Source organism: Hypomesus nipponensis, chromosome 6 (genome assembly GCF_054491055.1).
Source record: "Hypomesus nipponensis isolate SF chromosome 6, ASM5449105v1, whole genome shotgun sequence".
NCBI classification, from domain to species: domain Eukaryota; kingdom Metazoa; phylum Chordata; class Actinopteri; order Osmeriformes; family Osmeridae; genus Hypomesus; species Hypomesus nipponensis.
In genome coordinates, this window is record NC_140366.1 from 12,998,536 (window position 1) to 13,026,405 (window position 27,870).

Genomic DNA, 27,870 nt, shown 5'->3' on the forward strand with positions numbered 1-27,870 from the left:
GCTCATACCAACTCAGTGGGAGGGGGGTGATGGAGATGGAGTAGGTAGATGGAGGGTTTTCTGTGGATGCTGGCTTGTGTCCAAATCAACGATGGGGTAGAAGGTAAGAGAAATGAGGAGAAGATGGGGAGGAATAGGAAGGGGGGTTGATTAAATTAGAGGGAAGAGGATGAGGGTGGAGGAAGATAGTTTATTTGACGAGGACAAGTGCCAGCTTCTAGCCTCCTAGCTGCCTGGCCGCAGGACATGCGTCTGTCTCGGCTGTCAGCCTGGTGCCTAGCTCCAGAGTCCAGCCTCAGGTGGGAAAACTCAACCCAGATTGTGTGTGTGTGTGTGTGTGTGTGTGTGTGTGTGTGTGTGTATGTGTGCTTCTCCTCCTACAAAACTCCAGGGTTTCCTCCCACTCTCTATCTCCATCCCTTCTTCATTACCATCTCCCCCTCCTGCCGTTTATTCTTTCAGCCGTGCCTCACTCCCTCCTTCCCTCTATATCTCCATCCTTCCGTCCATCTCTCCCTCTGCCTGTGTTTGGCAGCAAGTCATATTGATTTAACACATAGTTCTTTGTTGACTCACTGGAGGAGAGGAGTATGGTGACTTCTTATCCACAGCTGCCTTTGGCTACTTATCTGGAGTCAGTGGATTCATCACCTGCTTAGAACTAGAACCATTAAGGTTTTAAAACTGTTTGAAAAACGGTAGACCAGCCCTTGTGGAGGCCCCAGACTTCCAGGAGGGTTATGGGGGCAGAGGAGCAGCTGTAGGGGGAAAGAGGAGGCTCATTACTGGGGGCTAGGTTGGCCATGGCCCTCAGGGCCTCTCGTACTCCTCTCTTTCTCCTTCTCATGCTCTCTCTCTCTCTCTTTCACTTTCCAGCTCTCTTGCTAAAGAGCACTGACCACTTGGCTCATTAGGAGATTAGCCTGGTCGAAGGGTATGTGTGTGTTTGTGTGCGTGTGTGTGTGTGTGTGTGTATGACTTAATTGGGTCTCTGATCCAACTAGCTATAGAGCCCACACAGGGCTTCCTGCCAGCCCATAATGAGTTCTCCTCACACGGGGGCAACTGTCGCCACACGAGATGCTCCTTATCAGGGCATCACCGTGACAACCTTTGCCCTCCCCTCCTTACACAAAGGCTTTGAGTTTGCCAATTACACTGTAGGAAAGAATAGACATGACTTGGGGAGTTTAACTAGCAGTAGCACAGTCTACCAGTTTATAAACTATCAAATGTATAATACAAGGTACTCACAAGTGATAATACTTGTATTGCTTTTGTTCAATTTAAGGATGACATCCTAAAATGACTAGTAGGTAGTATGAGGAAAACAGTTTTCTATTGTTTCTGTGTACTTGAAAGTATCTTTAACCAAACACTTTGACACATGTCCTTGAAATAGTCCCAGGGCTTTTCCAAATGTAACAGAACTGCCCACTGTGCTTTTTCCATGAAGTTCTGTTTGAGTGATTAGAGGTTGTGTAGCATGTCGTGTTTAGAGTTGTGTGTTTGTGGAGACGCACTGGAGCCACCAGCCCCCTGGCCTCTGCTGGTGCCAGTGGAGCTGCCAGGGTCACTGGGTTGGAATGACGGGAAATTCCTAGGAAAGCAGTGTAGCTGGTGAGATGAGCTGAGTTTGCAGTGTATGTAGTAGGTATGTATAAATATATACATATATGTGTGTGGCTATATATATACAGCGCATGTGTGCGTGTGTGTGAACAAGTCTGTGTGTATATGTGTGGTATGGGTGAGGAGACACAGAGAGAACTGGCAGAAGAACTCAGGTCCACTTAGTCCCACTGGTCCATGTTTACCTTGTAACAGTGTTCTCAGTGTAGTCGGTGGTGTGTTTCTGAAATATATGAGCATTGCGTGGATGTTGACAGTAATAACAGTGGTTCCGACCACAGCGCTGGCTGGATCCGGTTGTGGAGGACGTTATTATAAAATACATGACCAAACATTAGCCCAGTCTGCTGTCTACATGTTGCCCACAGTAGGATTGAAGCTGTAAACATTCATGACATTGGTATTGCCTGTGTGAAACCTTTTTCATATACAGTAAAGGTCCTGTGATGGATTCGTTAAGTTATGTGTTCTGTGTGTTCTGCTGTTTCCATGAAATAAAACCTCCGAAAGAAGAAGAGAGAGCGGAAGTGAGAGAGGTAAATGCAAAGGTGTATCAAGAAAAGAGAGGTACATGCAGTAGAGAGAAACAGATATGTCTGTCCACCATCATGTGTATCTGTTCGTCCACATCTGTTTCCAGAACCATCCCCATAGATGGCATCAGGGGAACATCCTACCCGTCTGTGCCAGTGGCAGAGCTGGCACCCCCCTCTCTCCACACTCCAGATGTGCAGTTTCCACAAGAATTGTTCTGGGTGACTGACTCTCTCCTTTCAACACGGGAACACAAGTTTGTCAGTCAGACTTTCCACTGGGATGACTTAGTGAACGCACCGCATCTCAATGCCTGAGAGAGTTACCTCTGCCCCAGTTGACTTCTGTCACTGCAAAATTACCTAATCAAGTATTCTCCAAACCCTTGCTTCAGCTATCCAGATTCCCTACAGTGGCCTGTGAATTGCTACGAAGGACAGATTCCATACAGAGACAGACTTGTGATTGGTTACTGAGAAGAAAGCTCACAGAGACAAACCTGTAGTTGGTTTCTGAGGAGACATAGACAAACCTATTCCAGCTTCCCCATGGTCCCACTGGCTACTGCCTGAACTAGCTGCTAAGTGTCGGGTAAACTCGCCCATTCAAACTCATTGGATGTACAATGTCTACATGTGTACAGAATGTGTTTGAGTGTGTGCTTGTCGGCAAGCATTTGTGTGGTGTGTGTGCACACTGCTTGATTATGGCTGTGTGTAAAAGTGTATGTTATGAGACAGCAGTTAAACCCGGCTCCAGAGACAGTAAACCTCACCTGGGATGGAACCACAGGCAATAATTATACACACTGCCGTGCTGCACATGGTCATAAAACTAACAGACCCGCTGCAGGTCATCTGTTTCTACCCAGCCTAGTCTGGCCCGACTTATGAAGTCTTGAGATGGTGTGGTTGGAAACAGGCTGTACTGTTGGGTAGGTGCAGCAAGATGCTGGTGTGTGCCTGGAATACAAGGCCACTAACTAGTTCAGTGGGGCAACAGCAGAGGGTGCTGTTTATCTCTGCTCAATCGCAGAGAGGGAGAGAAATAAGTAGAAGCATCGAAAAAAGGGCCCCATGTGATAGAAAAGGTTCTATAAAGCAAGAAAAATGATTTGAATAAAAGCCAGTTGGAACAGAAGATAAGTGACTAGACACAACCGACCCTCAGGTGATTAGGATGTATTGTGCGAGTCCATCCATATGGTGGATGCTTGGTACATTCACAGGGTATTTTAGCAAGGTAGGTAAGTGGCACTCCAGTCGACCCTGGAGAGACCCTGGCACCACCACGGGCACCTGTTCTGGCTGCCACTTCTGGGGCACTGTCGTACAGTACCATCTGCCCTGCCATCATAGCAATACTGCCATAATAGTGTGTGTGTGTGTGTGTGTGTGTGTGTGTGTGTGTGTGTGTGTGTGTGTGTGTGTGTGTGTGTGTGTGCGTGCGTGTGTGTGTGCGTGTGTGCGTGTGTGTGTGTGTAGATATTCGTTGATGGGTGTGGGCAAGCATGAGTATGGTCTGTGTGTGTGACAGTGGAACTGGACTCTTCTGTAACAGCAGAGGGATCACATGACTTCTCTAATAGAGTATGACATGCTGGGCTTTATCTGTCTCCCTGGTCCAGCCTGGCACTACCCTGCGTCATGCCAATGCAGCTGTCAGCCCTGTCAGCTGACCCACACACTGTGGGAGTCTCTCTGCTAGCTGCACCTGTGGTCCTACTGACACACACATACACACATACTGTATATGTCACTTAAATAGCACTTGAACTTTTGAGGACCAAGACAATGACCCCAACGAGTTCAACATTTTGTTGTTTGACTATTGAGGGGACTGGTCCCCACAAGAATCGCTAAATAAGTCCACTCACACACACACACACACACACACACATGTCCTTAGGCATTCACACAGTGCACACTGTACCTTTGAGAACTGACATTTGTCCAAAACAACATCTGTCCTTTTGGTCCAGCCTGATAAAAACTCAGTAACATAATCACATACCACATGGCCTTTGGGACTGTGTTGCGTGAAGAATTTGGTCGGCTGAGGCTTAGCAGTGTAGTGTGGGTAGAGAGGGACCAGGGGGTTTAAATAACCACTCGGATGGTTCCAAATCCCGCTTGGAAACAAGTGTGTGTGAACATGCATGCAAGCTCATAAATGTACACACACACACACACTCTCCCTCATACACACGTAGACACACAGACACGCAGACACACAGACAACCAACATGCACACAAACACGCAATGAAACGTGATAATCAAACCCAGAAAAAATTAAATGTCTCCTTTTCTTCAACAGTAGTCTATAGTCTTGCTACAGGAACCCACAACCACCACTACCCCCACCCTACGCCTACCTCCCCACGCCCCACCCCCCTGCATCCCCCTGCCGCCTTGCACCTCAACCCAAACAAGCTGCTGCATCCTTGGTCTGTGGAGAGATTGTAGCTCTGTTATCTGCTGACATTCCTCTGGCCCAGCCAGGATCCCTGTGCCCATGTCAGATAGTGGGAGCTATTGTGTTACCTTGCCTACCAGTAAGTATGAACACCGACCAGGTAGTATTATTGTGTTGACATACCACGCTCTGTGTGTTTTGTTTGACGTGTCAGATAGCTGTCTGTGTGTGTTGTGCCTCGCACAGCTATCACACAAGCCCTCTCCAGTTCAGCATGGTCCCTTTCTATTCCTCTCTTTCTGTGCTTTCTGTTTTCTGTCCACCCGGGTCTCCCTTCTCACTCTCTCCTCCGAGCAGTCTCTATCTCTCTCTATCGCTCTCTCTCTCTTTGTGTTTGAAGTTAGCTTTTGCTCATGATATTACAGGCAAGCACCCTCCAAAGAATAATACCTTAAAAACACAAACAGAACACAGGCCGTTCATTATTATTACTCCCTGAAACCTTTGTTTTTGCTCCGCAGAACAGTGTTTATCTCAATTAATGAGCTGGTTTGCAGGGGTCTAACTGGAGGATGGTAATTAGCTGTTCGGCTAATTGGGCCTGTTTGATTACTCCCACGCAAGAGTCACTGGTGTGTGAAGTAGCACAGGGCAGGGATGTTGCCCAAACACACAAACACACTATACAACACACACACAAATATTCAAAGCATACTGTTTCAGAGGAGACATCTCAGCTTTGTTTTACCTTTGACCCTTTTGAGTTGTATTAAAAACAAGTGAACTCAACATGCAGAGCTGTTCATAGTGATCAAACTTGTATCTCAGTTCCCTTTCATGCAAGTTAGTCAAAGAATATTGAATAAACGACCTAGAGATGTAGTTATTGTATATATAAAGTTTACAGGACAATATGATGTATTTACAACATACTGTAACAGTTAGGTAATACTTCATGTACAGTAACTATCTGTGTTTATGTGCTACTGTATCTAATTGTATCTAACATATTATGTTTGTGGGGTTGTCTGTTTCTGCACCGGGCTATTTATCACCACTGCCTGGAAAGGTCACGATCCCTGGGGGATATTTTCAGATCAGGGTCACTGACCTACACAGGTTACTTTTTCTGTCTGGGGTGGTCTGGCACACCTCTCATCAGTTTTCTGTCATGTCTCCCTCCCTCTACCTCATCCTCTCTATCTCTCCATTGTCTTAACCCTTGAATCCCAGTCTTCTGGCATGTCCTGCTATCCTCTCTTCTCCTCCCCTCCTCCTCTCCTCCTCTGGTTCTCCTTTCTCCTGTCCGTCTCCTATCCTCCCCTCCCCACTCCATACTACTTTGTCTCCTTCACTAATACACCAGTTGGGTGCCAGACTATCTCAGAGTTAGCAGATAAGGTACAAGGTAAAGAAAGAGATGACAAGGTGTTGACATCACACAGACTGTAGATCCATCATGTCCATACACATCTAACCCAGTTCATACATATAGACGCTATGTTGACTGTTTGAAGGCTGTGTTGTCTGTGGTACTGACAGTACTGTATGTAAGCAGGTTAATGAAGGAGCCTTGGGGGGTGTCTCTGTAGATGTGGGTTTTATCTGATCTCTATCTGTGTCTCTACCTCAGGGGCACACAGTGCTTAACACATATGTCTGCTCCTCTTCCTCGTACTCTCTCGCTTTCTCTCTCTCTCTCTCTCTCTCTCTCTCTCTCTCTCTCTCTCTCTCTCTCTCCGGACCCCCTCCCCTGCCTCCGCCGCCGCCCCCTGCAGGTGGGACAGATTACGAGCTAGGCCTGTCTTTTATGGCTGAGTGTGTGTGAGTGAGTGTGTGAGTGTGTGAGTATGTCCAGCCAAACTGGCACTAGAACTAGGAGTACTCAGTGAGAACGGGGACTGGCTGGTCTGATCAGCAGAATATCAATGCAGCCTGGGATAGGACCTCTGTATCCTCTCAGACACAACGCTGCCTTCAATGTCTGACCCAGGTGCAGGGACAGAGAGGAAGAGAAGGATGAACGGAGATATGGAGAGAGAGAGAGAGAGGGGGGGGGGTTGGAAGGAGGGAGGGAGAACAAGGGAGTGTAGACATGGTATGGCTCGAATTCTCCTATTCTGTGGGTTATGGTTCTACAGGTTTCAAGGGCCTACTCAGCTTTACATGCAGAGTGATTGATCATTCTGATGTCATAGTGTGCACCATCTGACCCCTGGATGATAGAAAGCCATGACATCAATTTACCTTTCTCCTCATCCATCCCTTTTCAGAACGAGATTTCAAAATGTAGAGGTGAATTTAATAGGTTTCAGCTGTGTGTTGGTCTAAGCATGTTCATATGTTCCAGACATCTCATTGCCTCCATTCCTGGACATTAGGTTGACATGTCACATGGTGTGATGTTCTTCCTGGTCACCTTGGAGCTGTGGAGGCCATGTGTATGAAGCCATGGTGGTGAATGAGGCAGGAAAGGTTGGATGTCTGAGGCAGGAAAGGTTGGATGTCTGAGGCAGGAAAGGTTGGATGGGTGCTGCCTCTGTCTGGCGACACAACACCTTGATGTGGAGCATGCTTGTGGGGTGGCAATGGGATTACATAGCAGGGGTCCACAGACACACAAACACACACAAGCAGGATGTCACATGGTGGCCGTCTTGACTATACTCCTCACCATGCAAAGAGTGGTGCAATACATCAACATCAACCTGCAAGTACAGTCCTGCCTTCACGGCTTCTGATTGGCCTGCGGTCATGCGTGGGGACCTGGGGCTTTGATTGGTGTCTCACATTGGGGTCTCTCTCACATATATATTTATTTTTTATGTGTACCTGTTTCTCTCATCTTCCAATGTTTTCTCTCCACACAATCTTACTTGCTCCCTACCATATCCTTCTCTCCCTCTCTCTCTCTCTCTCTCTCTCTCTCTCTCTCTGTGTGTCTCTCTCTCTCTGCTCTGGCAGCTGTCACGAGATGGTGCAGCTGTTGCTGTTCAGTAGACACGCTGCTCTCTCAGAGAATGTGCATTTGGCAGCAGAGAGACACTGAGACACACTCAAGACGTTTGCATTACAATAGAGTTACCCAGTGGAACAAAACAAGCAGCTAATTATTCACAGTTTACAATTTCATGGATGCATGCAAGACATTAGTTACATGTTTAATCTTTGTAGTTTGTGTACTCTTCTGTTGTCCTTTTGGGAATATATTGTAATGCCATTGGCTTTCAAATAATGTTTATAAAGTAAAGTAATAACACATGCATTGTTATGGTTGACCATAGTCCCTGCTGTATTACTGGATTGCCTGTTTCGTTATTGTACACTTTGACCGTTCATGCAGATTTAGTAGCATGAATAGGGCAAGATTTACGTCACTGCGTGTAGAAATATTTTTCCCATGCGCTTTTGTTTTTGATACAATTGTGTAGAGAATGTCGCTTTGTTCTCTAAAAGCTGCAGACTATTGGTGGAAAGGATAAGCCCTCGTGGGCTAAACGCTGGCTGTATGTGCCTATGATGTCTTCTAAAACGGTCAACAGATTACAAATAACAATTCTTAAAGGACGTTTAAAAAAGTAAACTTTCCCGTTGAAGTTTGAACCCGCTCCGCTTTTACATGAGGCGTTTTAACTGGGAGGAGTGATAGAGCAGTGAAGTAAGGGGGAGCTCACTGTTGGAGGAGGGAGCGTTGATAATTATCCACAAGGACAGCGCTTCGGGCGTTCTTTTCTTTTGTTGTCAATGAAAACACATATATCTGTATTTGAGAGTTGTGCGACTTTTTAAAAAACCCGTTAGATTGCTATTACATTAAATATTTGAACGAACTGTTCGTGCGCCTTAAATAATTCTCACCCGCTGTATGCTTTGGTTCAAGCCAGCGCACGGTGCAGCGAAGTGAGTAGACTACTCAACCAACAAAGTTTTTAGACGGAATGATTGCTGTGAAACCTGTTGCTATTTTTTTTAATGGTTTCTTCGTACGGCGAGAATTATGTGCAGCGCATTACGGAGACATGCCTCTTGTATATTTAGCAAGTTTTCTTTCATAAGAATGGGTGGATGTATATTACTTGTGTCACCTTCAATGTTTTTTGTGCCAAGGAATGCTGAAGGATTTCAAGGCTAAGACAAGGGCAACTTTCTTTGGCAAAGGTGCATGTCACGGTCCACGGTTGCCACCGGATATCTTGGCTGAGTATTGTGAATGGTTTCGGATTAAAACTTTGCACCAAAGGCAACTTTGTACTTCGTAAACATTATGGAGAGCGACCAAGGAGCCGCCGCCTCCGCCGTCGAACCCGAGGCGGCAAGCGGAGGATCAGATAGTTTTTCCCAGCTCTGGACTGACGTGATGGGGATGCTGGTGAGTGTGTGGGTCGTTGTGGAGGGGGAGGGGAGACAGGAAAGTAACACTTACACGTGAAAAGCTTTTCAACTGTTTTCCTCAAAGGGGCCTCAGTGCTGATTCAGTTGTGTATTGAGATGCATGAATGCATGTAAATCACGTATCAAAACAAGAGGCAAGCGAATCCACACAGCCTAGACTACGGCGTTTATCAAATTTCATAATCTTGCCTAACGTATGGTTGGGATGAGAGTAATGTTCTTTAAAGCTGCTCGCCAAACCTTCTTTATGCTTTAAATCAGTTGGTGGAACCAGGACACAGGTGAGAATGGTATATTGCGCTCTGACAATTCCACTTTTTCTAACTCGTTATTTAACCATTCGAATTGTAGTACAGAGCATGGGAACCTTAGCAGTCCTCTTATTGTAGTCTATAGAGTTGGCTATGAAATTGAGAAATTATAGGCAATTTTAACAGTTTATAACACCGTAATATACACTGAAGATAGCATTCGTCAACACAGCTAATTTATTCTGAAACTCATTATGTTCCCTGAGGGCTCAAGAGTCAGTCAGCTTGCCAGACACTTGTTGCTGTGTTTTTGCACTAACGGAATGCCAATGTTATGTTGGAAATCAATGTTGCAATTTTGTATTTCTGAAATCAGCTTTTCTTTTCTTTCTTTCTTTTCTTTCTTTCTTTCTTTCTTTCTTTCTTTCTTTCTTTCTTTCTTTCTTTCTTTCTTTCTTTCTATCTTTCTCTCTCTCTCTCTCTTCTCTCTCTCTCTCTCTCTCTCTCTCTCTCTCTCTCTCTCTCTCTTTTCTCTATCTCTATCTCTCACCTTTGTGTGGTTTCTGTGTGTGTGTGTGTATTTGTGAGGCATATGAGTGTGTGGGAAGGAGAATCACTTCTGGCCTTTGACTCTGGGTGGGAGACCTTGGCTGTGTTCCAAGCGATTTAACTAGATTTATTACTTTAAAGACAAATGGCTTGCAGTGCTCTCATCTTTGACGCATTTCCCTTACAGCTGTAGCCCTCACACACACACACACCAACTTATGATTCTATTGGTTACTGTAACAAACCTCTTTCACTGTGTCCATCACAAAGCTCTCCATTAACCTTCCCCCATCACAGAGACCTGAGACAGGGAGAGGGAGATGTTTTTAGCTGCAGTGATCCTCTAATAGTCTGTCAGCATAAAGACCTAGCAGTTATTTCCTGTCACAGACTGGACCATTAGGCTTCTCTTCAGGTTTCTGAGTTACGTTGCAGGTTTCTGAGCTCAATTTCTTATTCAAGGCCCCAAACCTCTTTATTTGGAGATAAATGTTATTGTGGCCCTATTTCTTGTAGGCATAATGTGTGCTTGGTTGCTAACACCCTGTTTAATCATTTATTTTGAATGTATATTTTGTTGCCTGGAAATGTCTTGGAAAAGTCAACTGCACCTGCAAGCTGTGTTGTTTCAACCAGGGCTTTTCTGTTGATGACATTACCCAGCCAACAATATGTTGAACCCATATTTATGAAACCTGTGTAGTGAATGGGCCCGGCACAGTGTATTCTAGTATCTTTTGGCAAGTAAAATGGCTGTGCTAAATATAGTCTTCTCGCTACGTAATGCTCTTCAATGGTCTTTGTTTCAAAAGGGCCCCTGTATGAGAATGGCCTTTTGAGCTAACCTTTGCTTGGGGAGATTGAAACATCTAGCATAAGTGTTATAGATCAGTTTTGCCATTTGGACAAGTTCTAGTGAATCTAGATAGGCATGCAGGCTAGGACAGATAAGTTTAATCTTTTATAGATCTAGGATAGCCTTGTAGCTCTTTTACCTGACCTCTTCACCAACATCTGCATGTACGTATAAAAGGTCATACACACATAACCTTCATATCTTAACATAAATCACAGGCTGATAACCAGGGCAGAGATATGCGTATCTTCCCAATAAGCCTGAAAATACCCTCTTATCATGTTCGGGAACCAGATTAAATTTGATCATGGATTCTCAGTCTTTTGAGTGTTTGCATGGCACACAGTAGCAAGAACTGAAGTACTGACCATAGATCAAAGCCTGGGTTGTTTTAAGCCCCCCCCCCCACACACACACACTTACCCCTCTCTGAGGTTAACTCTTCACTGAAGGGGGGGGGGGGGGGGGCTGTTTAATGAGAATACCTCTGGTATTCTCATTAAGCCTGCCAGCCAGGCATTTATTTGTGGTTGCATGTGGGGTAAACAGCCTGTAGCTAATTAAGAGTCTGGGGCTGTCTGAAGGAAACCTATAGGGCTGTAGCTTAGCGGCTGCATCACTTTACTGCTGCTGTTTAAAATGAGCTTAGTTTGGAGAGAAAGATGTTCCAGGAGACCTCAAATCAGCACTATTCTTTATACAAACTCAAGGCTTTTGCGGATTAGTTAACCACCTCAGTGCTCTAGGAGGTACCAGTAGGTAATCTTGGTTGACGTCTTGGAGGTTTACATACAGAGAGGGGGAGGTACGTGTAGATACGAGGGAACCATTCCCACCAGAGTCTACAGAACACACTCAGAACCCTACTCTGGAGCTCAACCAGAGTAGCTCTAACTGACAAGGTTTCATCTCACCTCATCCAAACAGCCCTGAGGAATGAGAAATACAGATCTGCTCATTTTCAAGGATGCCTTAGTCTGCTCAGGCATCTAATTTTCGTCCCTGACCCGATAATTTGATCACAGACGTGGAAAGCTAACAGTCATCCTCTGTGTTCCCCCAGTGCCTCTCTGAAAGAGGCCTCTCATCCCAAGTGTCCTGGATGTTTGTCTCAAAGCAAAGTTTCAGGAAGACATTTTGTTAGGACTACAGAAAAGGCCATGTGCTAACTTTGCCTCTGCCAAATCTAGTGGTAGGACAGGCTCCTTCTTGGTCAGCCCGGTCTGGGTTTTGAGTTTTGTCTCGTCCCAGACGCTGGGGTCGTCGGGGTCAGGCAGAGCTCCAGCAGGTTTCCTCTGGCGGGGCGGCGGTGCCCTGTTCTCTCTCGGCGGCGGATATCCTCAGGAAGCCCCCCTGGAAAGGCCGGGCCACGGGCCCTGGTATGGCCATCACCTCCTTCCCCTGCTTCAATCTTCCAAAGACCCCTGGGTCTCTGGAAGCTTCATCATACTTACTTCATACTTAGTTATTTTACTCCCTCCCTCGCTTTTTTAAAATCTGTTCCTCACCCTCAGTCTTTTTCCTCAAAGACAGTTTTATTTTCCTTGTTTTTTTTAATAATATTTTTATCAAATATATCGATCTTATATCGATCTTTAATGCTTCTTCTTCCCCTCCTTCATCCTCTCTCCAGCTGTCCATCTCTCCACCAGTAGCTCTGGGAGGCCAGCTTTGGTTACTCTGCTAGGGGCTGGTTGCTGACTCTGGCTGGGGCATGGGTGGGGACAAGGGCAGGACACCTATTGTCCTCTGCTGCTAAACCTTGGCTTCAGAAACAACCCCAGGGAATAGAAGAACAAAGAGAGAGGTGGACTGAGGGATTGCTTACACTCCAATGCTATTGTGCAGATAGCTTGTGTGGGGGCTGGTGGGTGTGGCTTCTGGCTAGTCTTTGACATGTCCAGTGTGACTCGGGAATAAAAAGAGCTTTTAATTCATCTCTACTGTATTTAACTTGCAGTTATAAGGACAAGACGATACAATACAACTGAGTGGGTCAGAAAAAAGGCAGTCATTTCTATCCAGTGTAACTGATTATACCAGTTTAGCATCGCATCAAATACCCAAATCCATTGTCACCGTCCCTCCCTCTAAGTCACAAGGCTAACTCTGTGACAATAACCTCTGCCATACAACCCATTACATTACATCCCACGTAACCATGTACCTCAAGTAAGACAAACATGAATGTTTAGCCAGAGTTTAGACCAGAACAAACACGTTAGCCTGAGCTAATGGTTTTTAGAAGTCTGGAATGCCATCTCTGACTGCAGTGACAAACAAGCACTGGCTTTAAGAGTGTAGCGCAACCAAGCATGCGGTGGAAATCAATTGAGTTTAGCCTGAGCTAAATGATTAGTTCTGTGACTTGTGTAGTGACTTGGTGGCACGCAAGAGGAGAGGTCAGCTTGAGAGAGTCCTACACGCTGGTTATGGAATGTTTTAATAACTTTGACAGAAGTGGCTTGGTGTGCTATTTATGTTTGTCTTGGGGTTAGAGTGATTTCAGCTTTGGAGTGCAAATTTTTGTTTCATTTTTTTTCTTCTTAGAATGACAAAAGGAACTGCTTTCTTTCTCGTGGCCTGGCTGTCCTTATGTCCTCTGAAGGGAAATATCAGCCCCCAATCCAGACAGTTGAAGTGTTGAATTGCTCAAATATATTCTTTTAGATTTTATTCCAACAAGAGCCACTCTTATCAGAACAGTTTTCAGCACAATATCGAGTAAATGTTTCTACATCTGTTCACTATGTGAAAGAATCATGACCAAAAAACGTTGTTTGATTTTTGGTTCTTTTTTTCTGTTACAAGCCACAGTATTTCTGAGTGAGGGAAGTGGTTGGTAGAACATTCAAGAATGAACCGTCGCTCTGAACGCTCTGCATGCTTGGCGGACTGTCTGTTGCATTGCCGCACAGCTCAAACTACAGTCACCGAGTTAGAAATATATATATGTTTTTTATTATATGCGGCAATGACCATGGCACATTCCAAAAAATGGACCAGAGATAGGAATGTATTTGCGGTGTATTCCAACTTCATTCATTATCAAAGTCTGACCTTATTCGTTTCTAACATGTCTTATAACATCATTTTTCTCTCACAGTGCACACCTGGTCTTTGGTCTGTACAGCTATGTCTGTCAGTGTGCAGTGTGTCTGTAAGAGTGTCAGTACACAAAGCTGCCCTGTGTGGCTCTGAGCCCTGGAGGTGTGAGGGTCTCCCTGCTGCTGCCACAGGGTCCAGGCTGGTCAGAATGACAGGAATGCTCCGGCTAATTGATTAACGAGGTTGGGGTCAGCAGGTCCCAAGGCTGTATCCACCCTCATCTCCTCGGCCGTGCTGTCTCACAGCCTATGTTCCCTTTACGTTGCGCACAGTTTTGGAATCTGGCCATGGTTTCTTTAGATGATATCACCAATTGTTAGTCACAGTTTCTTAAGACAAAAGTCGGAAGAAAAAATGTGGTGGGAGTTTCTTGTTAAAGACTACCTAGTTTTTATCTGGGACATGTTCAACAGTAACTTTTTAATGTTGAGCAATTATAGCAAAAAACGGTTATGATGCAATAAACCGTAAGACATGAGCTCATCTGTCCACCCTTGGAATAGCAAGATGCAGCAGGAGTATTTACAGGAACCTGACATCCAGTCAGAATTTCTGTTTCACTTGCTGTTAGTTCTGTAGAAGATTGACTGGACCAGTCCCAAAATGTTGTTACAATGTTTTGAGTATGACACAATTCAACTGAACAGGATGTCGAGAAAAACGTTGTTTTGGACGAGAAACTTTGTTAAGGAGCGAGGACAAAGCAGTCCTGTTGAAAGCAGACACATTCTGAAATCAGTTGGTTTCTCTCCTGTATCGGTGTGGGTGTTGTCTTTAGTTGTCACTAACCATGCTGTTGAATGTGAGGCGCGTCGTCAGTGTTGTGTATACACAGGGGGTGAGACCATCGCATGCGCAGAAACCAGTCTTTTTTCATAAGTACACCCACACACAACTAAATCTGTTCATGTCCGTTTAATGCATTCTCCTCTAGTCTCATAGTTCTTTTGGTTGATGTAGTATGATGCAGACTTACTCAAACATCAGGGTTGTATTAGTCATGTTGAGCTTTTCGAATGGGCCTTGGGGTGGGGTGGGGTGGGGTGGGGTGGGGTGGGGGGGGTGCTCCAGGTAGTGTCCCAGCTGAGGCCAGCTCTGTAGGAGCTGGGTTAGCTCATGGCAAATGAAGGAGTCCCAGGCATGCACACAAATGATACACACAAACTCAATGATTAAAAATGATGAATTAAAGCCTAGAACTGGTCATTCCATTTGGGGTCATTCTAATCAGGGATTCTTCTCGTCCAATCAGTCATGATACTGTATCAGACCTCTGTCTCTTTCACTCACTTTCTCTGTCTCTCTGTCTCCAAATCCATCATGCAGACAGCCAGTCACGCCATGTTCACGCTTAATAAACACTCCTGTTGCTCGTTAACTAGCGTGCCCTCTCTCTCTCTCTCTCTCTCTCTCTCTCTCTCTCTCTCTCTCTCTCTCTCTCTCTCTCTCTCCCATCTCTCTCTCCCTCCGTCTCTCTTTCTCTCCCGCAGTGGAATGTTAGGAGAATGTCAGTAAAGCATGTGCCCGCCCAGCCAGGGCTCCCACAGGGAATCTCCACCATCTCAAACCATATGTCCTGGACAGAGCTCCTGCAGCAGGGCTGGGTGGACAAATATGAAACAGATCAGAACAAACTGGACTTTGACTCTGTGAATCAGAGTGTGGACGGGGAGGCGGGTTATTGAGTTAGGTGGCGGCCAAAGGGAGGAGGCCATGTGTTGGTTTGAGGTGTTGGTTAAAGTGGAATGTTTCTCGACGTTTCCAGTAATGTGTAAGATAGATGGATCCGACCCACTGAGAAGCTGAATGTAGAATATGTTGTCTTGGCTCAGACTGGTTTGTTTTGTGTGTGTGTGTGTGCTTGCCCCCGCCCGGGTGTGTGTTCATCCTGAACAGGGGCCATCTCTGAAGAAGCCCCTCTCTCTACCCAGTGTGCGTGTGGCTCACCCGCTCTACAGTGGCCCATTCATGAGAGACTGGCACTGAGATACTGGGAGCTGTTCTGAGCCCACAGAGAGACACCAGAGACTGAGAGAAACTGTTCAGATCCTGTGTGGTGATTCAATGCCAGCTGTCTGACTGGCACCCAACACAACAACACTGTTGAAGGTTCACACACGGCCACCCATCCTTCCTACCTGCCCAGCAGGGGCTCGGGGCAGGAAAGGTCCAGTAGCCTCTGTCTGGATGGAGGAACTGTGAATCGAAGCAGGAACGCGGATCTCTGTTAAGCATACTTCATTCGTTGCTGTGTGCTCCAGACTGCAGTTCTGAAACTTCATCCAGTCATATCCCTCCTTGTCGTTTATGCAGGGTGTTTGAGGTGACTTTTGTTGAGTAAGGTCTTTTCTTATTTGGAGTTTGCTTCCTCCTTCTATCTCAAACACACACAAAGGCAGGAAGAGGGGACCGAGGGCGAGCACAAGGGCAGGAAGACTGTGTTTGGGTTACAGGGGTTGCAGAATGTCAGAAAGGCCACTACTGATTAGAAAGAAAAAAAACGAGGGAAATGTCAAAGTTTGCCATAGTAGTTAGTTACCCTAATTTTAGATTCTTTACTAAAAGTCAAACTGATATGTTTTTGCTGCAGAAGTAGTGTGTGTGTGTGTGTCTCAGGATGTGGAGTATGTGTAGATGCCATGGGCCATTGAAGAAACATTGGCAGCACACAAACACACACACACACACACACAAACATGCATAGCACACCCAACCATCAAACACACCTCAATACCTAGACCCACATCCTCTACAGTAGCGTCAGCATAAGCTATGATCAGCCCTATGTCTTCCCACTCTCCTCCTTTCTCCATGTATCCACCAGAGAGAGCGGTAAGATAGACTAACAAACAGCCCCAACCTTTTCACCTCTAACCTCACACATCCCCTGGTGGACTTCCCCTACCAGCTATTCGCAGCTATTAGCCTGCTAACAAAGTTAGCCCAACTTGGCACAGGGGGAGGAAGAGGTGGGTGAGTGATTAGATTTGTGCCGTTGTGCTACCCCTTGCCACCTCCGGCCAGAGCAGCACACCCGCCCGCTAAGCTGGCGCCTTTCCCGAGCGGCTAATAACAGGCGTCTGCGGCAGCGTCTTCATTAAGCTGTACCCGGAGCCGGGGGCAGATCGGGAGAGAGCTTGTTAAGGCTTTTATTTGATCAGACTCCTTTTCCTGGCCTGGAGGAGTTAGGAGGCGGGAGGTGAGAGGTCTTTAGGAAAGACACTCAGGGACAGAGGATGGTGAATGGTGTTTGACTCACTGTTGTGGTATGATACTGTGTACAATGGAATTGTCAAGGCTACTCCCTGAATGAGAACCCGCCTTGTGGTCTGCATGAAATGATTCGACGTCAGTTTCTTTTCTGCTATTGTTGGATATATCTGCATTCACTCATGGGCTCGTCATTCTTACGTCCCACTCTATCTGCCTTTGTCTCCTTGCGAGCCTACCTGTGGCAGAAGTTAACCAGTCCTCCTCTCTGTTCCTCCCTCCTCCCCACCTCCAGGACGGTTCTCTGGGGAACATAGATGACCTTGCTCAGGAGTACTCAGAGTACTACAACACCTGCTTCAACGACGTTAGCGACCGCATGGAGGAGCTACGCAAACGCCGCGTCTCCCAGGACCTGGACATGGTGAGCGCACACACACCTTGTGTTTATTTTAAGTACCTTTATACTTCCAAACCACCAAGTAGGACAGTAGACCCTTATTTGACTTCACAGAACATGTGAGCACAGTTACAAAACTGGCAACCCAACTCCCAACATGTGAATACTGTTACTGGTCTGGCAACCTCTCTCAAGGGCATCCTGTCTGAAGTTGAGTTCAGCCAATCTCCACATTTCTTGAGGCAAACACTTTTTTTTTTAATCCTTTTTCGAACAAATAATACACCCTCCCCATTAGACCAGTTTATAGCTTTACATAGTGGGATTTCCGAGAGAGAGAGAGAGAGAGAGAGAGAGAGAGAGAGAGAGAGAGAGAGAGAGAGAGAGAGAGAGAATAATCTAGAGTGTTTGTGGTTGTGACTATTTTCTAAAGCAGCTTGGTATGAAAGGGGCTGTGCTGGGTGGGGGTGGGGATTGGGGTGGGGGTCCTCGTGGGGTTCTGGAGGGGTTCTGGGTTCCTTTCAGAGAGATCTAGGGTAGTGGGGCACCCCCTGTGTTGCCAAGCTACTGATGAAGATATGAAAGAATGCAGCTGGTACTGGCAGCAAGTGGCTCTCCCTTCTTGCAGCGCTCCACACACTGGGGGTTAACTCACACATACACACACACACACATACAGACATGCTTCACCTCTCTCTCTCTCGCACACACACACACACACTCACACACACACACACATAGTTTAGCATTGTTCATAGTTAATTATATTCAATTTGAATCGGCATCCATTTAGCCCTTAGCGCAGACGAACAATCTCATTTCAGAAAGATTCTTTAATTCCAGTCACAAGGGGAATCTTCATGAAGAACTCAGCACAACTAATGTATGTGTGTCAGATTCAGAGCAGGAAAGCAGCCTGCATGTCTGTTCCAGGCCTGCTGCCATCCTTGGGTTCTCATGTCATCCCCACTTGTGTCAGGAGTCAATTAGATACTATTAAGTGATAAAATGCATGAAGATGGAAGATAAAAGTAAAGGTGATGTTAGAGTGGAGTGTGTAGGTATGTGTGTTTGGACTGAAGTGGGTCATCTGTGTGTGTGTGTGTGTGTGTGTGGGTGTGTGTGTGTGTGTGTGTGTGTACAGTATGTGAGGGTTGGAGGGGTTCCATCCTGGGCAGATAAAGTGGAGGAAGGGGAAGCAATCAGGACTGGATTTACTGGCTGGGGAAGTCTGCCTGCAGGGGGCTGGCTAGGGGGCTGGCTAGGGGGCTGGCTAGGGGGCTGGCTAGGGGGCTGGGGGCCTTTGGCCAGGAGCCTAGAGCCAGTAGAGGCTAGGGACCCAGGGATGTGTCTAACGTCTGGGGCTGGACTGGAGTTTAGACCCAGTCTGGAGTTGTGACCAGCGCCCTTGCCGGGACTAAGGTTAGGACAGGGGGGTTTCAAAGATGCATGATGAGCACATGGGACATCTATCAAGGGAAAAGGAAAGAAGAGTAGCTTATAAGAGCAGCTGCCTCTCTCCCTTGAGAAGAGAGATAACTAGAACGAGACGTCGGTGGAAAAAGTTTGACTGCACAGAGTGATATTCAGGAAAAAAGGAAGAGGAGGATGGGACGGAGATCAGATTATATATTTGCTCAGAACTCTCACACAAACACGCACAGACACACAGACACACACACATAACTATGTTATGATAGAGAGAGAGAGAGAGAGAGAGAGAGAGAGAGAGAGAGAGAGAGAGAGAGAGAGAGAGAGAGAGAGAGAGAGAGAGAGAGAGAGAGAGAGAAATTGGAGAAAGTAGTGAGGGGAGGAAGGAAAGAATGGCAACAGAGGAGGGGGGGAGATAAAATAATGATTGTCTCACAAGAAATGTGTCCAATGAGAATGGCTGCCTGCCAGTCCCTTTCAGAAGCTCTCCAGGGACCAATAACAGTTAGATAAGGTGGTCCTGCTCAAAGGCCAGACTGATGGGGTGGCATTTAAAATCCCCCACGATACCCCCTTGAGGGACATGGCCTTTCAGGGCCCGGTCGTCATAGCTAAAGGCTATCAGGGTCTTCTGGGACATGGAAGCCTCTCCTCCACCACCACTCCTCTCTCAGCCCCTTCTTCTTCATCCCGTTTTTGAATTTCAACCCTTTTGTCTTTTTCTCCTTATTTCTCATATGTTCTCTTCTTCCCTGAGACGCCTCATCACTGTGGCCTGTCTGGTCACTCTGTCCACCTCTAAGGCATGGGGTTCTAGGGGGTCAGAGATCAAGGTAGCTGTGACTCTGCCTGGTCCTCGCAGCCCAGTTAGAGGACATGACATACACGTGACAGCAGACACAGGAAGACTGGGACGACACTGTGAGAGGCCGTAGGTTAGAGTGCCTGCCTGGTCCTGTTGGTCTGTGGAACTGCTGAGGGCCTGGATCGAGACCACAAAGCTGCTGCTGCTGTTGGAAAGTCCCCTCTCAGGAAGCCCATTGGTCCAGCTTCAAAGGATCAACACACTTGGTGTCCTGTTTCACTTTCTCTTCTCCGCAGCCCATGATCCTCCAATTACACCCATATCGAGGTCACTAAGTCCAAGCACATATTTAATACACGATCCAGTTTTGCTTTCTTTTCCTCTCCACCGTTCTCCTTCATGGCTTGTGACTCGGAACACTTCCGTTTTTTACTGCTCTCAGACATTCCGTTTCCCAAAACAGAAAAATACAAAAAACTTCCAGGGTGGTTTGTGTGATTGGAGCAGTATTTACTTTTCCCCGGGGGAGTGCCCCGTTGACTAAAACCGTGTCAGTTTCTGTTGTATTTAGAAGTGTTGACAAGTTGGGCCCTCAAACGGAGCCCCAACCCCACCCCGGCCTTACAACCAACTGTTGACTGAAGCTCTTAGCGATTGCTATCTGGGTCCCCATTTCCTGTCGACCTGTGCTGGCTCCTCCCCCCCCTCCCCCCTCCACTGTGTTGGCTCTGTGGGGGGCAGACCTGTGGAGTGGGACACAAAGGGGTTAAACAAACTTCCCCACGGAGAATGAGACGTATGGATTAGCCCTTATCACGCAGCCTGGCGTTCCTATACAGCCAGGCTGACTAGGCTGCTTCCACTGTCAGCAGGACGAGTCTGGCCCAGCACAGTTAAGCCCCACTAGATCCACTCTGGACTCCATTCACATCGAGGTTCCCGTTAAAACATGTTATTGACAGTAGATTTGTTAAAGGTCACACATGTATTGTAGCAATAGTCAATATGCGAGAGGTTGTTATGGTTGAGGCTACAGATGTGTTGGAGATACGGCATGTGCTGAAACTACTTAGTTCAAGGGTTTTGAACGTCTTGAGCTCATCTTGAGTGTCTCTCAAGTGTCTACCTCGCTCTCCGACTCATCTCTGTCGGAGGTGGAGTCTCGTTGCTCTTAGTAACGTCAGCCTCTAATCATGTATTTAAATAGTTGCAGTAGCTTGTTGTTCTGTTTGTCTGCCTGTCTGCCTGCCAGTCTGGCTGACAGTTTGCATGACTGTTTTTCAGCCTGTATGCCAGTCAGTCTGCCTTTCTGCATTGCCAGTCTGTCTGTCCGTTAGTCTGACTATCTGTCTTTGTTAACGAACCTCAAAGATGCCAGGAGGAGGACAGGTAATAGAGACAGAGCACGCGGATCGCTCCAGGCTAGGCATGAATGGACTGGCTAGGTCCAGTCCTCCACTGAGGTAAACACAATTGGAGTTTTCCCATTGGATGGTAGCTCGCCATGTTCAGAAACGATGTACACATTTATCTCCCGTTGGAATGTCTGTCCTAAAGCAGCCTCGTGTTTATCATGTCAAATATTTTACATATCCCAAGGGCCTTAACAATAGCACACCATCCACAAAAGAAGTGTGTACCTGACTATTGTGATTGCACCACATTCAGCAACCACTTAGACTCCATAGACTCCCCTATTGTCTGTAAGCTTCCATGTTTAATCCCTGGTAAATAAACCAACCAGGAGCAGACAGGAAGGCCTCTCTAGACTCCTCTGGTATGGTTGAGTTCATCCCCAGCCCCTGATGTTACCAGGTTAGCATAATTGTTGCAGCTGGAGGGGCCTTGCTTGGCGTGGTTGGCGGGGCTCCAGGACTCGAGCCTGGGCTTGTTTGTGGAGGGGAGGAGAGGCAGGAGCTGGAGTTGTTTACCCAGGTGAGTGGCACCGTTGTTCATCTCAAAAGTGGGTCATTTCAACAAGGTCACACTAGCCCGCTAACTAGCGACAACAAGGAGGGAGGGATGTGTGTTTCTCGAGGCTTGATTTTTGTCTTTGTTGAGACTGACAATGCCAAGTGAAGACACAGGACTATCAGGGGAAGCTTATGTTTGGTGTGTGTGTTTGTATTGTGAGATATAAGGTCTAATCCTGGGAGTGGTTGAAACTATATTTAGCTGAAGTTCTGTGTACTGCAGAGTTTATTGTTTTTATTATTTGACTTTGTTCTGGATGAGGACTCTGACACTGGTATTTCTAATAAGACAGGAATTTGTGAAGGAATACCAAGACAAACATATGACAGTGCATGTGGGTTTATTGGTTTAAGAATTCCTTGCACTGTACACACACACACACATAGTGTATGGAGGGGTTAGTCATAATCTGGAGAGTGTTTTCTTGTAAATGTTACCCATAGGTCTGCAGCAGCAGCGTAGGGCTGGCTCTCTAGACTGAGGTGGAGTCAACTGCAGACCAGAATCTCCTGTTTCTGAGTGTGTGTGTGTGTGTGTGTGTGTGTGTGTGTGTGTGTGTGTGTGTGTGTGTGTGTGTGGTATCTTCAGGATCAGCTTGTTCAGCAGGCCTGAGCAGAACACTCTTGTTTCTCCTTTAACTGTCACTTTGGGTTGGTCCCAGTCACGCACGCACGCACACACACACACACCACCAGGCCACCTGGTTACTCAAACCAAAGCATGCCACACATGCTCAAAAGAAGTCAAACACCGAGGCTGTGGTTCCAACACATGGTGTGTGTTTTTTTATGTGTGTGTGTGCGTGTGCGGGCATGTGTGTGTGCTCCTGCGGGCACGCTTTTCAGTTTCTGCCCGAGCCTGGTGGTTTTTCTGTCTCTGGTTTTTCTGTCGGACTCTGCCATCCCTTCCTCCTTGGTGTATATCAGGCTAGGGCCTGCACCACCACCACCACTGCCCTGCTGGGCACTGGCCTACAGTGATCATGTCAGGGAGTGGGCTATGGCAATGGGAGTGTCCTGTCCTGGTGCGTTGGTAGTGTTGGTGTTCTGGGAGTGTGTTGGTGTATTTGAGCTGTCTGAGGACTATTCGGACTGGAAGGCTTTTCTCTTTAGTGCGGTTTGTTGTGTTTGTGTGTGTTGTGTGTGAAAGTGTAGTCAGAATGTTCAGAATTTTCTCTGTCTGCAGAGGAGACACTGTGACTGTCATTAGCCTCACTCCTCTGATTGGCTGTTCTCTGCAGGGGGGGATGACAGACAGACTTGTCACACATGTCAAGAAGCAGTGTCAGTTTGGTTTCTCAGCAGTGCAGTTGAAGCAGATCCATAACGCCAAGATGAAGTGTCTGTACTATTAACAAAGTGTAAACTAACTTACAAATAATGACCCTTTCCTCGTGAACTAACCAATCACGCCAAAAGACACGCACGCACTGGCATACCTTTGAGGAGAAGTGGGGCAGCATCTCAGACAGGTTTCAACAGTTCATGTAAAGGAGAACACGCCCCCTCTGGGAATGTGTGTAAGCGAGACCTCAGCATCACACACAGCATACACACACACACACCATTTGCCTGTGGAGTTTCCTGCTTGCACTTGCAGACAGCTCTTCAAACATGCCTCCAACACAGCAGTCCACAAGGCAGACAGAGGTCACCTTTACCTTTGCCCTTATCTGGACTAGCTTTTCCTTGAGACCCTCTTATTTTCCCTTCTTCTTTCTCTCCTTCACTACCTCATTTGCAGGGATGGAGAGAGAGAGACAGAGAGAGAGAGAGAGAGAGAGAGAGAGAGAGACTGAAATAGAGGAGGAGGTGGAACAGAGGTCTGCTTTGTGTTCTTGTCTAGTTTGGACTCTGGAAGTGTGTTTGCTAGGTAGTGGGGTTCTAGATGCTATATAGTCAGTGGGCATGGTGCCTGTAGTGGAAAGACTGGCATATCAGCCTTTTACCCTGGAGCGGGCATCAAAGAGGATCTGATAACAAAGGACATGAAACACCACCCTCAGGAATAGAGCTGGAGTGTGTGTGTGTGTGCCCCAGTTTGTTGCACTTGCATCATGTGTACAGTGTGTGTGTTTGGGTGTGTGCTTAACCAACTCTTGCTGCCAAAGCTTTGCTTGCTGATGGAATAGACCTCCAGCCCTTTATCTCCCATATGAAGGCTACTGTACCCACTTCTGCATTCCGAGCCAGTGAGAGCTGTGCCTGTCACTGTCCGCGCAGCACACCGCCCTGTCCTGGCCTCCATGTGAACAGTTTGACATCCTTGGGCCTCTACCTGATCCCTGGCTTACAGAAGTCCCTTACCCCCCCCGGCCTCTTCTGCTGACTCTCCTGATTTACACTCGGAAGAACTGACATCTGGACTGTCCACTTCTAAAAGTCTTCTAACAGACAGGCAAGCAGACAGGCAAGCAGACAGGCAAGCAAGCAGGCAGGCAGGCAGGCAGAGACAGGCAGGCAGGCAGGCAGAGACAGGCAGGCAGGCAGGCAGAGACAGGCAGGCAGGCACAGACAGGCAGGCAGGCAGGCAGGCAGAGACAGGCAGGCAGGCAGGCAGAGACAGGCAGGCAGAGACAGGCAGGCAGGCAGGCAGAGACAGACAGGCAGAGACAGACAGGCAGGCAGAGACAGCCAGGCAGAGACAGGCAGGCAGAGACAGGCAGGCAGGCAGAGACAGGCAGGCAGAGACAGGCAGGCAGGCAGATACAGGCAGGAAGTCAGGCCTAGGTTGCTATTGTCTAGTAAAGGCTAGGTAGATGCACTGGTACACAGTCAGATTATCTCCTGTGGGGAACCACAGTTGATGTTGACTCATCTGAAAGCGTTGGACTTGGTCAGGACCATGGCTTCACCTAAGTAATCCAAGGCTATAAATCTCTGTAAATGGGTTCTGACAGCTATGATGAAGTCTCTCCAGCTATTCCCATTGCCAGTTGTTCTCATCTGTTTCCTTGTTTCCTGATAACATTTGGGAAATGGTCATGCTGATGTCTAGTCATTCAGTTACTGGATTACATTGGTCGGAAAAACGATCCAACACCAGCTCTTCCTTTGATTGTCTGCCTTCATGCTAACTGGGATTTCCTTCTGTTAAGTCAAAGGTCGTCCAGGGGGTTTTGGACGACCTTTGATTTCCCAATCAGAGTCAGTGTTACTCACCCATACCCCAGTCCAGTACTGCAGATGCATGAGTAGATCATGACCTCAGTGATTAGGAGAGACGTAGAAAGCTTCTGGCATGCAGAGGCATTACATGAAGTCCCAGCTGGACTAATCATGTGTGGGTAGAGCTGGGAGGCCAGGACTGACTGACTGTCTGTCAACCCTCATCAGCCTCCCACAGAGAGCAAGGCACAGGACCTGAGTCATTTTAATTTCCAAACTAACAACCTTGGATAATATCGTCTTATTTTTATCCAGTGAACTTTTAAAAATGATTTTTGTGGTATCATCTTACATTTTTAAAGTAGCAAATGGTAAAATAGATACACAGGGGGAAATGTGATTGTACAGATTAGGAAGACCATTTCAGAACCAATGTCAACCGCTGAAAGTATTATCAGGAAGCTGGTGTTTCTATATGAATTGGTTTGGTGTAATGGCAGCACACATCTTCTCTGAACTCTACACTCATGTGAATGACGAACAGTTCCCATGTAGTGAATCTTCCCTAGAACACTTAAACAGGTGCTGAGGTACTTGGAAAAACAGTTAGCTTGCTAGCATTAGCTTCTTAGCTCCACTACAGTAACACATTCCACTGTAAAGGGGATGGGGAGGTTACCGCTGTTGTTGTTCTGGGAGTTTCAATATAAAAGGGATTAATATGAGACGGGGACTGAAGCCACACAGCCTTCATGTTTTCATTTAAACATTTTAACACTCAGAAAAAATGGCTTGCTACAGGTTACAGAACAATTAACATTTAATCCAGTGCAAACATCTTTGAATACACTTTTTATACAGCAGGCTACTGTACTATATGTATAGTCTTGTGTTTTGGTGATACTAGTTATTAAAGGTTAATGTGTGGATAGTTATGTTAAAATGCAAATTTACTGCCAAAGGCTAATAGTCAGTTGGTTCTGGATTGCAAAAGAAACAGATGTCTTCCATAATGGACTGCCGTCCATCTCTTCAGCAGGCATAACTTGGCAGCGAGAGTTGGTCCAATTGGTTTATCCGGCTATCTGTCTCTATTACTTATAAGACTTTAATAATAAGACTTTATTTATATAGCACATTTCATACAGGAATTGCACTGTCTCTGTATTTCTCTTTCTCGCTCTCTCTCCTTCTCTCCCTCCCTCTCCCCCTCCTTCTCAATCGAAAGTGTGTGTGTCAGTAATATCTGGATTGGCCATAATAACAGCAGCTGTTTTAGACATATGCTTCTGCTAATCTACCTCACTGACAGGGTAAACAGACCTGAATTATGGGGTTCAGGGCTGGAGAACTGCAACAAGAACTTGTCTAGGGCCAGGGAGGTCACACACACACACACACAAACACACACAGGTAATGTCAGGGAAACACACTTCCGTCCCCACTGTTTGCCTCCATAGTCAATTAATTGATATCATGGCTGCGATCTACACTCAAACCCATATTTCTAGTCAGACTTGAATTCATACTTCTCATCGTTTTTAGACAGAGTAGATTCCTTTATGTTGGTCGTGATTGATGAGAGAGTGATTGGAGGTGTGGTGATGCTGTGATGATAGGGTCCTGCAGGTGAACAACAGAGGGGCTGTTCCCTCGCTTTGATGGACCTGTCGTACGAGGGCGGAGCCAGCAAGCTAAGAAAGACACCCTCTATGCTGACTGGCTGCTTATTGCTTTGTTTGTTGAGTTGTTCAAACTACATATAGTGTTGAAGTAGGTAATACCACACACACACACACACACACACACACATAAAGACTTACACGCGCACACACACACTCTGTGCCCTATAGGTGACTGAACCAACAGGTTTAGCAGGTTTGTGAATAGCTCAGGTGAGTGGTGAGGTTTTCAGCTGTTCAGGTGGGGTGTGTTTTAGGCGTGTGCCTGTTCACACGTGTGTGATTGTTTTTTTTGTTGACGTGCAGGTCGGGACAAGTGAACACTCCTGCAGGGTCACCCCTACTTTCCTCCTCTTGTTCTTGATGCTACGACATCTTTATCTTTTCATCGTGGCACTGTGTTGGGAACAGAACTTCAGTGTTTTACAATGCTGTGATTTGTCATCGGTTTATTTCAGAAGCCCAGAGTCTGGTTAACCAGCGAGTGTCTGTTCTCCATTCATCTAACCTCTCCCTCCTTTTCCTCCTCTCCTCCTCTCCCTTTCTCTCTCCTCTTATTCCTCTCTCTAACAGGACAAAGTAGACTCCAGCTCCACCTCCCTACAGCTCCGCTCAGAGATCCAGGTAAGCCCAGAACACTCCACGCCATCTCTAAACCTGAGAGGTAGAATGTGGTGACATCAGCATTACTGTATTTTACGGAAAATAAGCCGCGGCTTGTACTCCAATTGTACAGTTTTCTTGTGTTTGTGTAGCTTATATTTTGAAACAGCTTCCGGTTTTAGAACCGGACTATGAGCAAGAATCGTCAGAGATCTCTACAGACCGTGCAGCTAATTTAATTCTCAACACTTGAACGGGGGCTTATTACTTGAAAGAGTAAAGATTTGTAATGAAATTAAAAGTAAAAGTGCAGCTTATATTCTTGTGCGGCTTGTGCTCAGGACATCAGACTCTTATGTGCATGCCTGATCGCAGTACCTTTTCTGTCCACAGGAGTCTCTGGGCTTAAGCAGTGAGATGTCCACTCCAGAGACAGAGAGAAAGTAAGAACCTCTCCATCCATGTCTATCTCTCTCTCTCTCTCACTCTCTCTCTGCTTATGAGGACACACACACACGCAAGCATCTGGACGCACACACAGACATGGCCACAGACACACACACAACACACACGCACACTTACATCTCGTAATCACTTGAGCATGATGTACAGTCACATGCATCATCTCTCCTTCATCACGGACATGCTTACATAGACAGTCATCAGTATTAAAGGACACTCACATGCGCGCACACACACACACACACACACAGCCTGGCTCAAGCCTGAACGTGGATATCTGTCCCGTCCCTCTCCGTGCCCCTCCCTCTGCAGGTGCCCCTCCAGGCTTCCTTCCTGCCATTGTGTGCACTGAGGGGAGGGAAGGGGAGAGAGGGGTGAGGAGAGAAGAGGAGGGGAAAGGAGGAGAGGGGGGACGGGGGAGAGGAAAGGAAGGGAAGGGAGGAGCTGAAGAGCCAGAG

General features: G+C 46.7%; 1 protein-coding gene across 4 annotated transcripts in view; it reads left to right on the plus strand.

Moving 5' to 3' along the window:
- The window catches only part of sash1a (SAM and SH3 domain containing 1a), a 144,574-nt gene that overhangs the window by 89,752 nt on the left and 26,952 nt on the right, over positions 1 to 27,870 (plus strand). For 3 of the 4 annotated variants that reach the window (XM_084700115.1, XM_084700116.1, XM_084700118.1), the window contains exons 2-4: positions 17,244 to 17,372; positions 26,921 to 26,971; positions 27,344 to 27,393. In XM_084700115.1, coding sequence (XP_084556241.1) covers positions 17,244 to 17,372; positions 26,921 to 26,971; positions 27,344 to 27,393 — 230 coding nt within the window. Of the gene's footprint in view, positions 1 to 8,294; positions 8,952 to 17,243; positions 17,373 to 26,920; positions 26,972 to 27,343; positions 27,394 to 27,870 lie in introns of those variants that run through there. The other variant, XM_084700117.1, reaches the window with a different exon arrangement.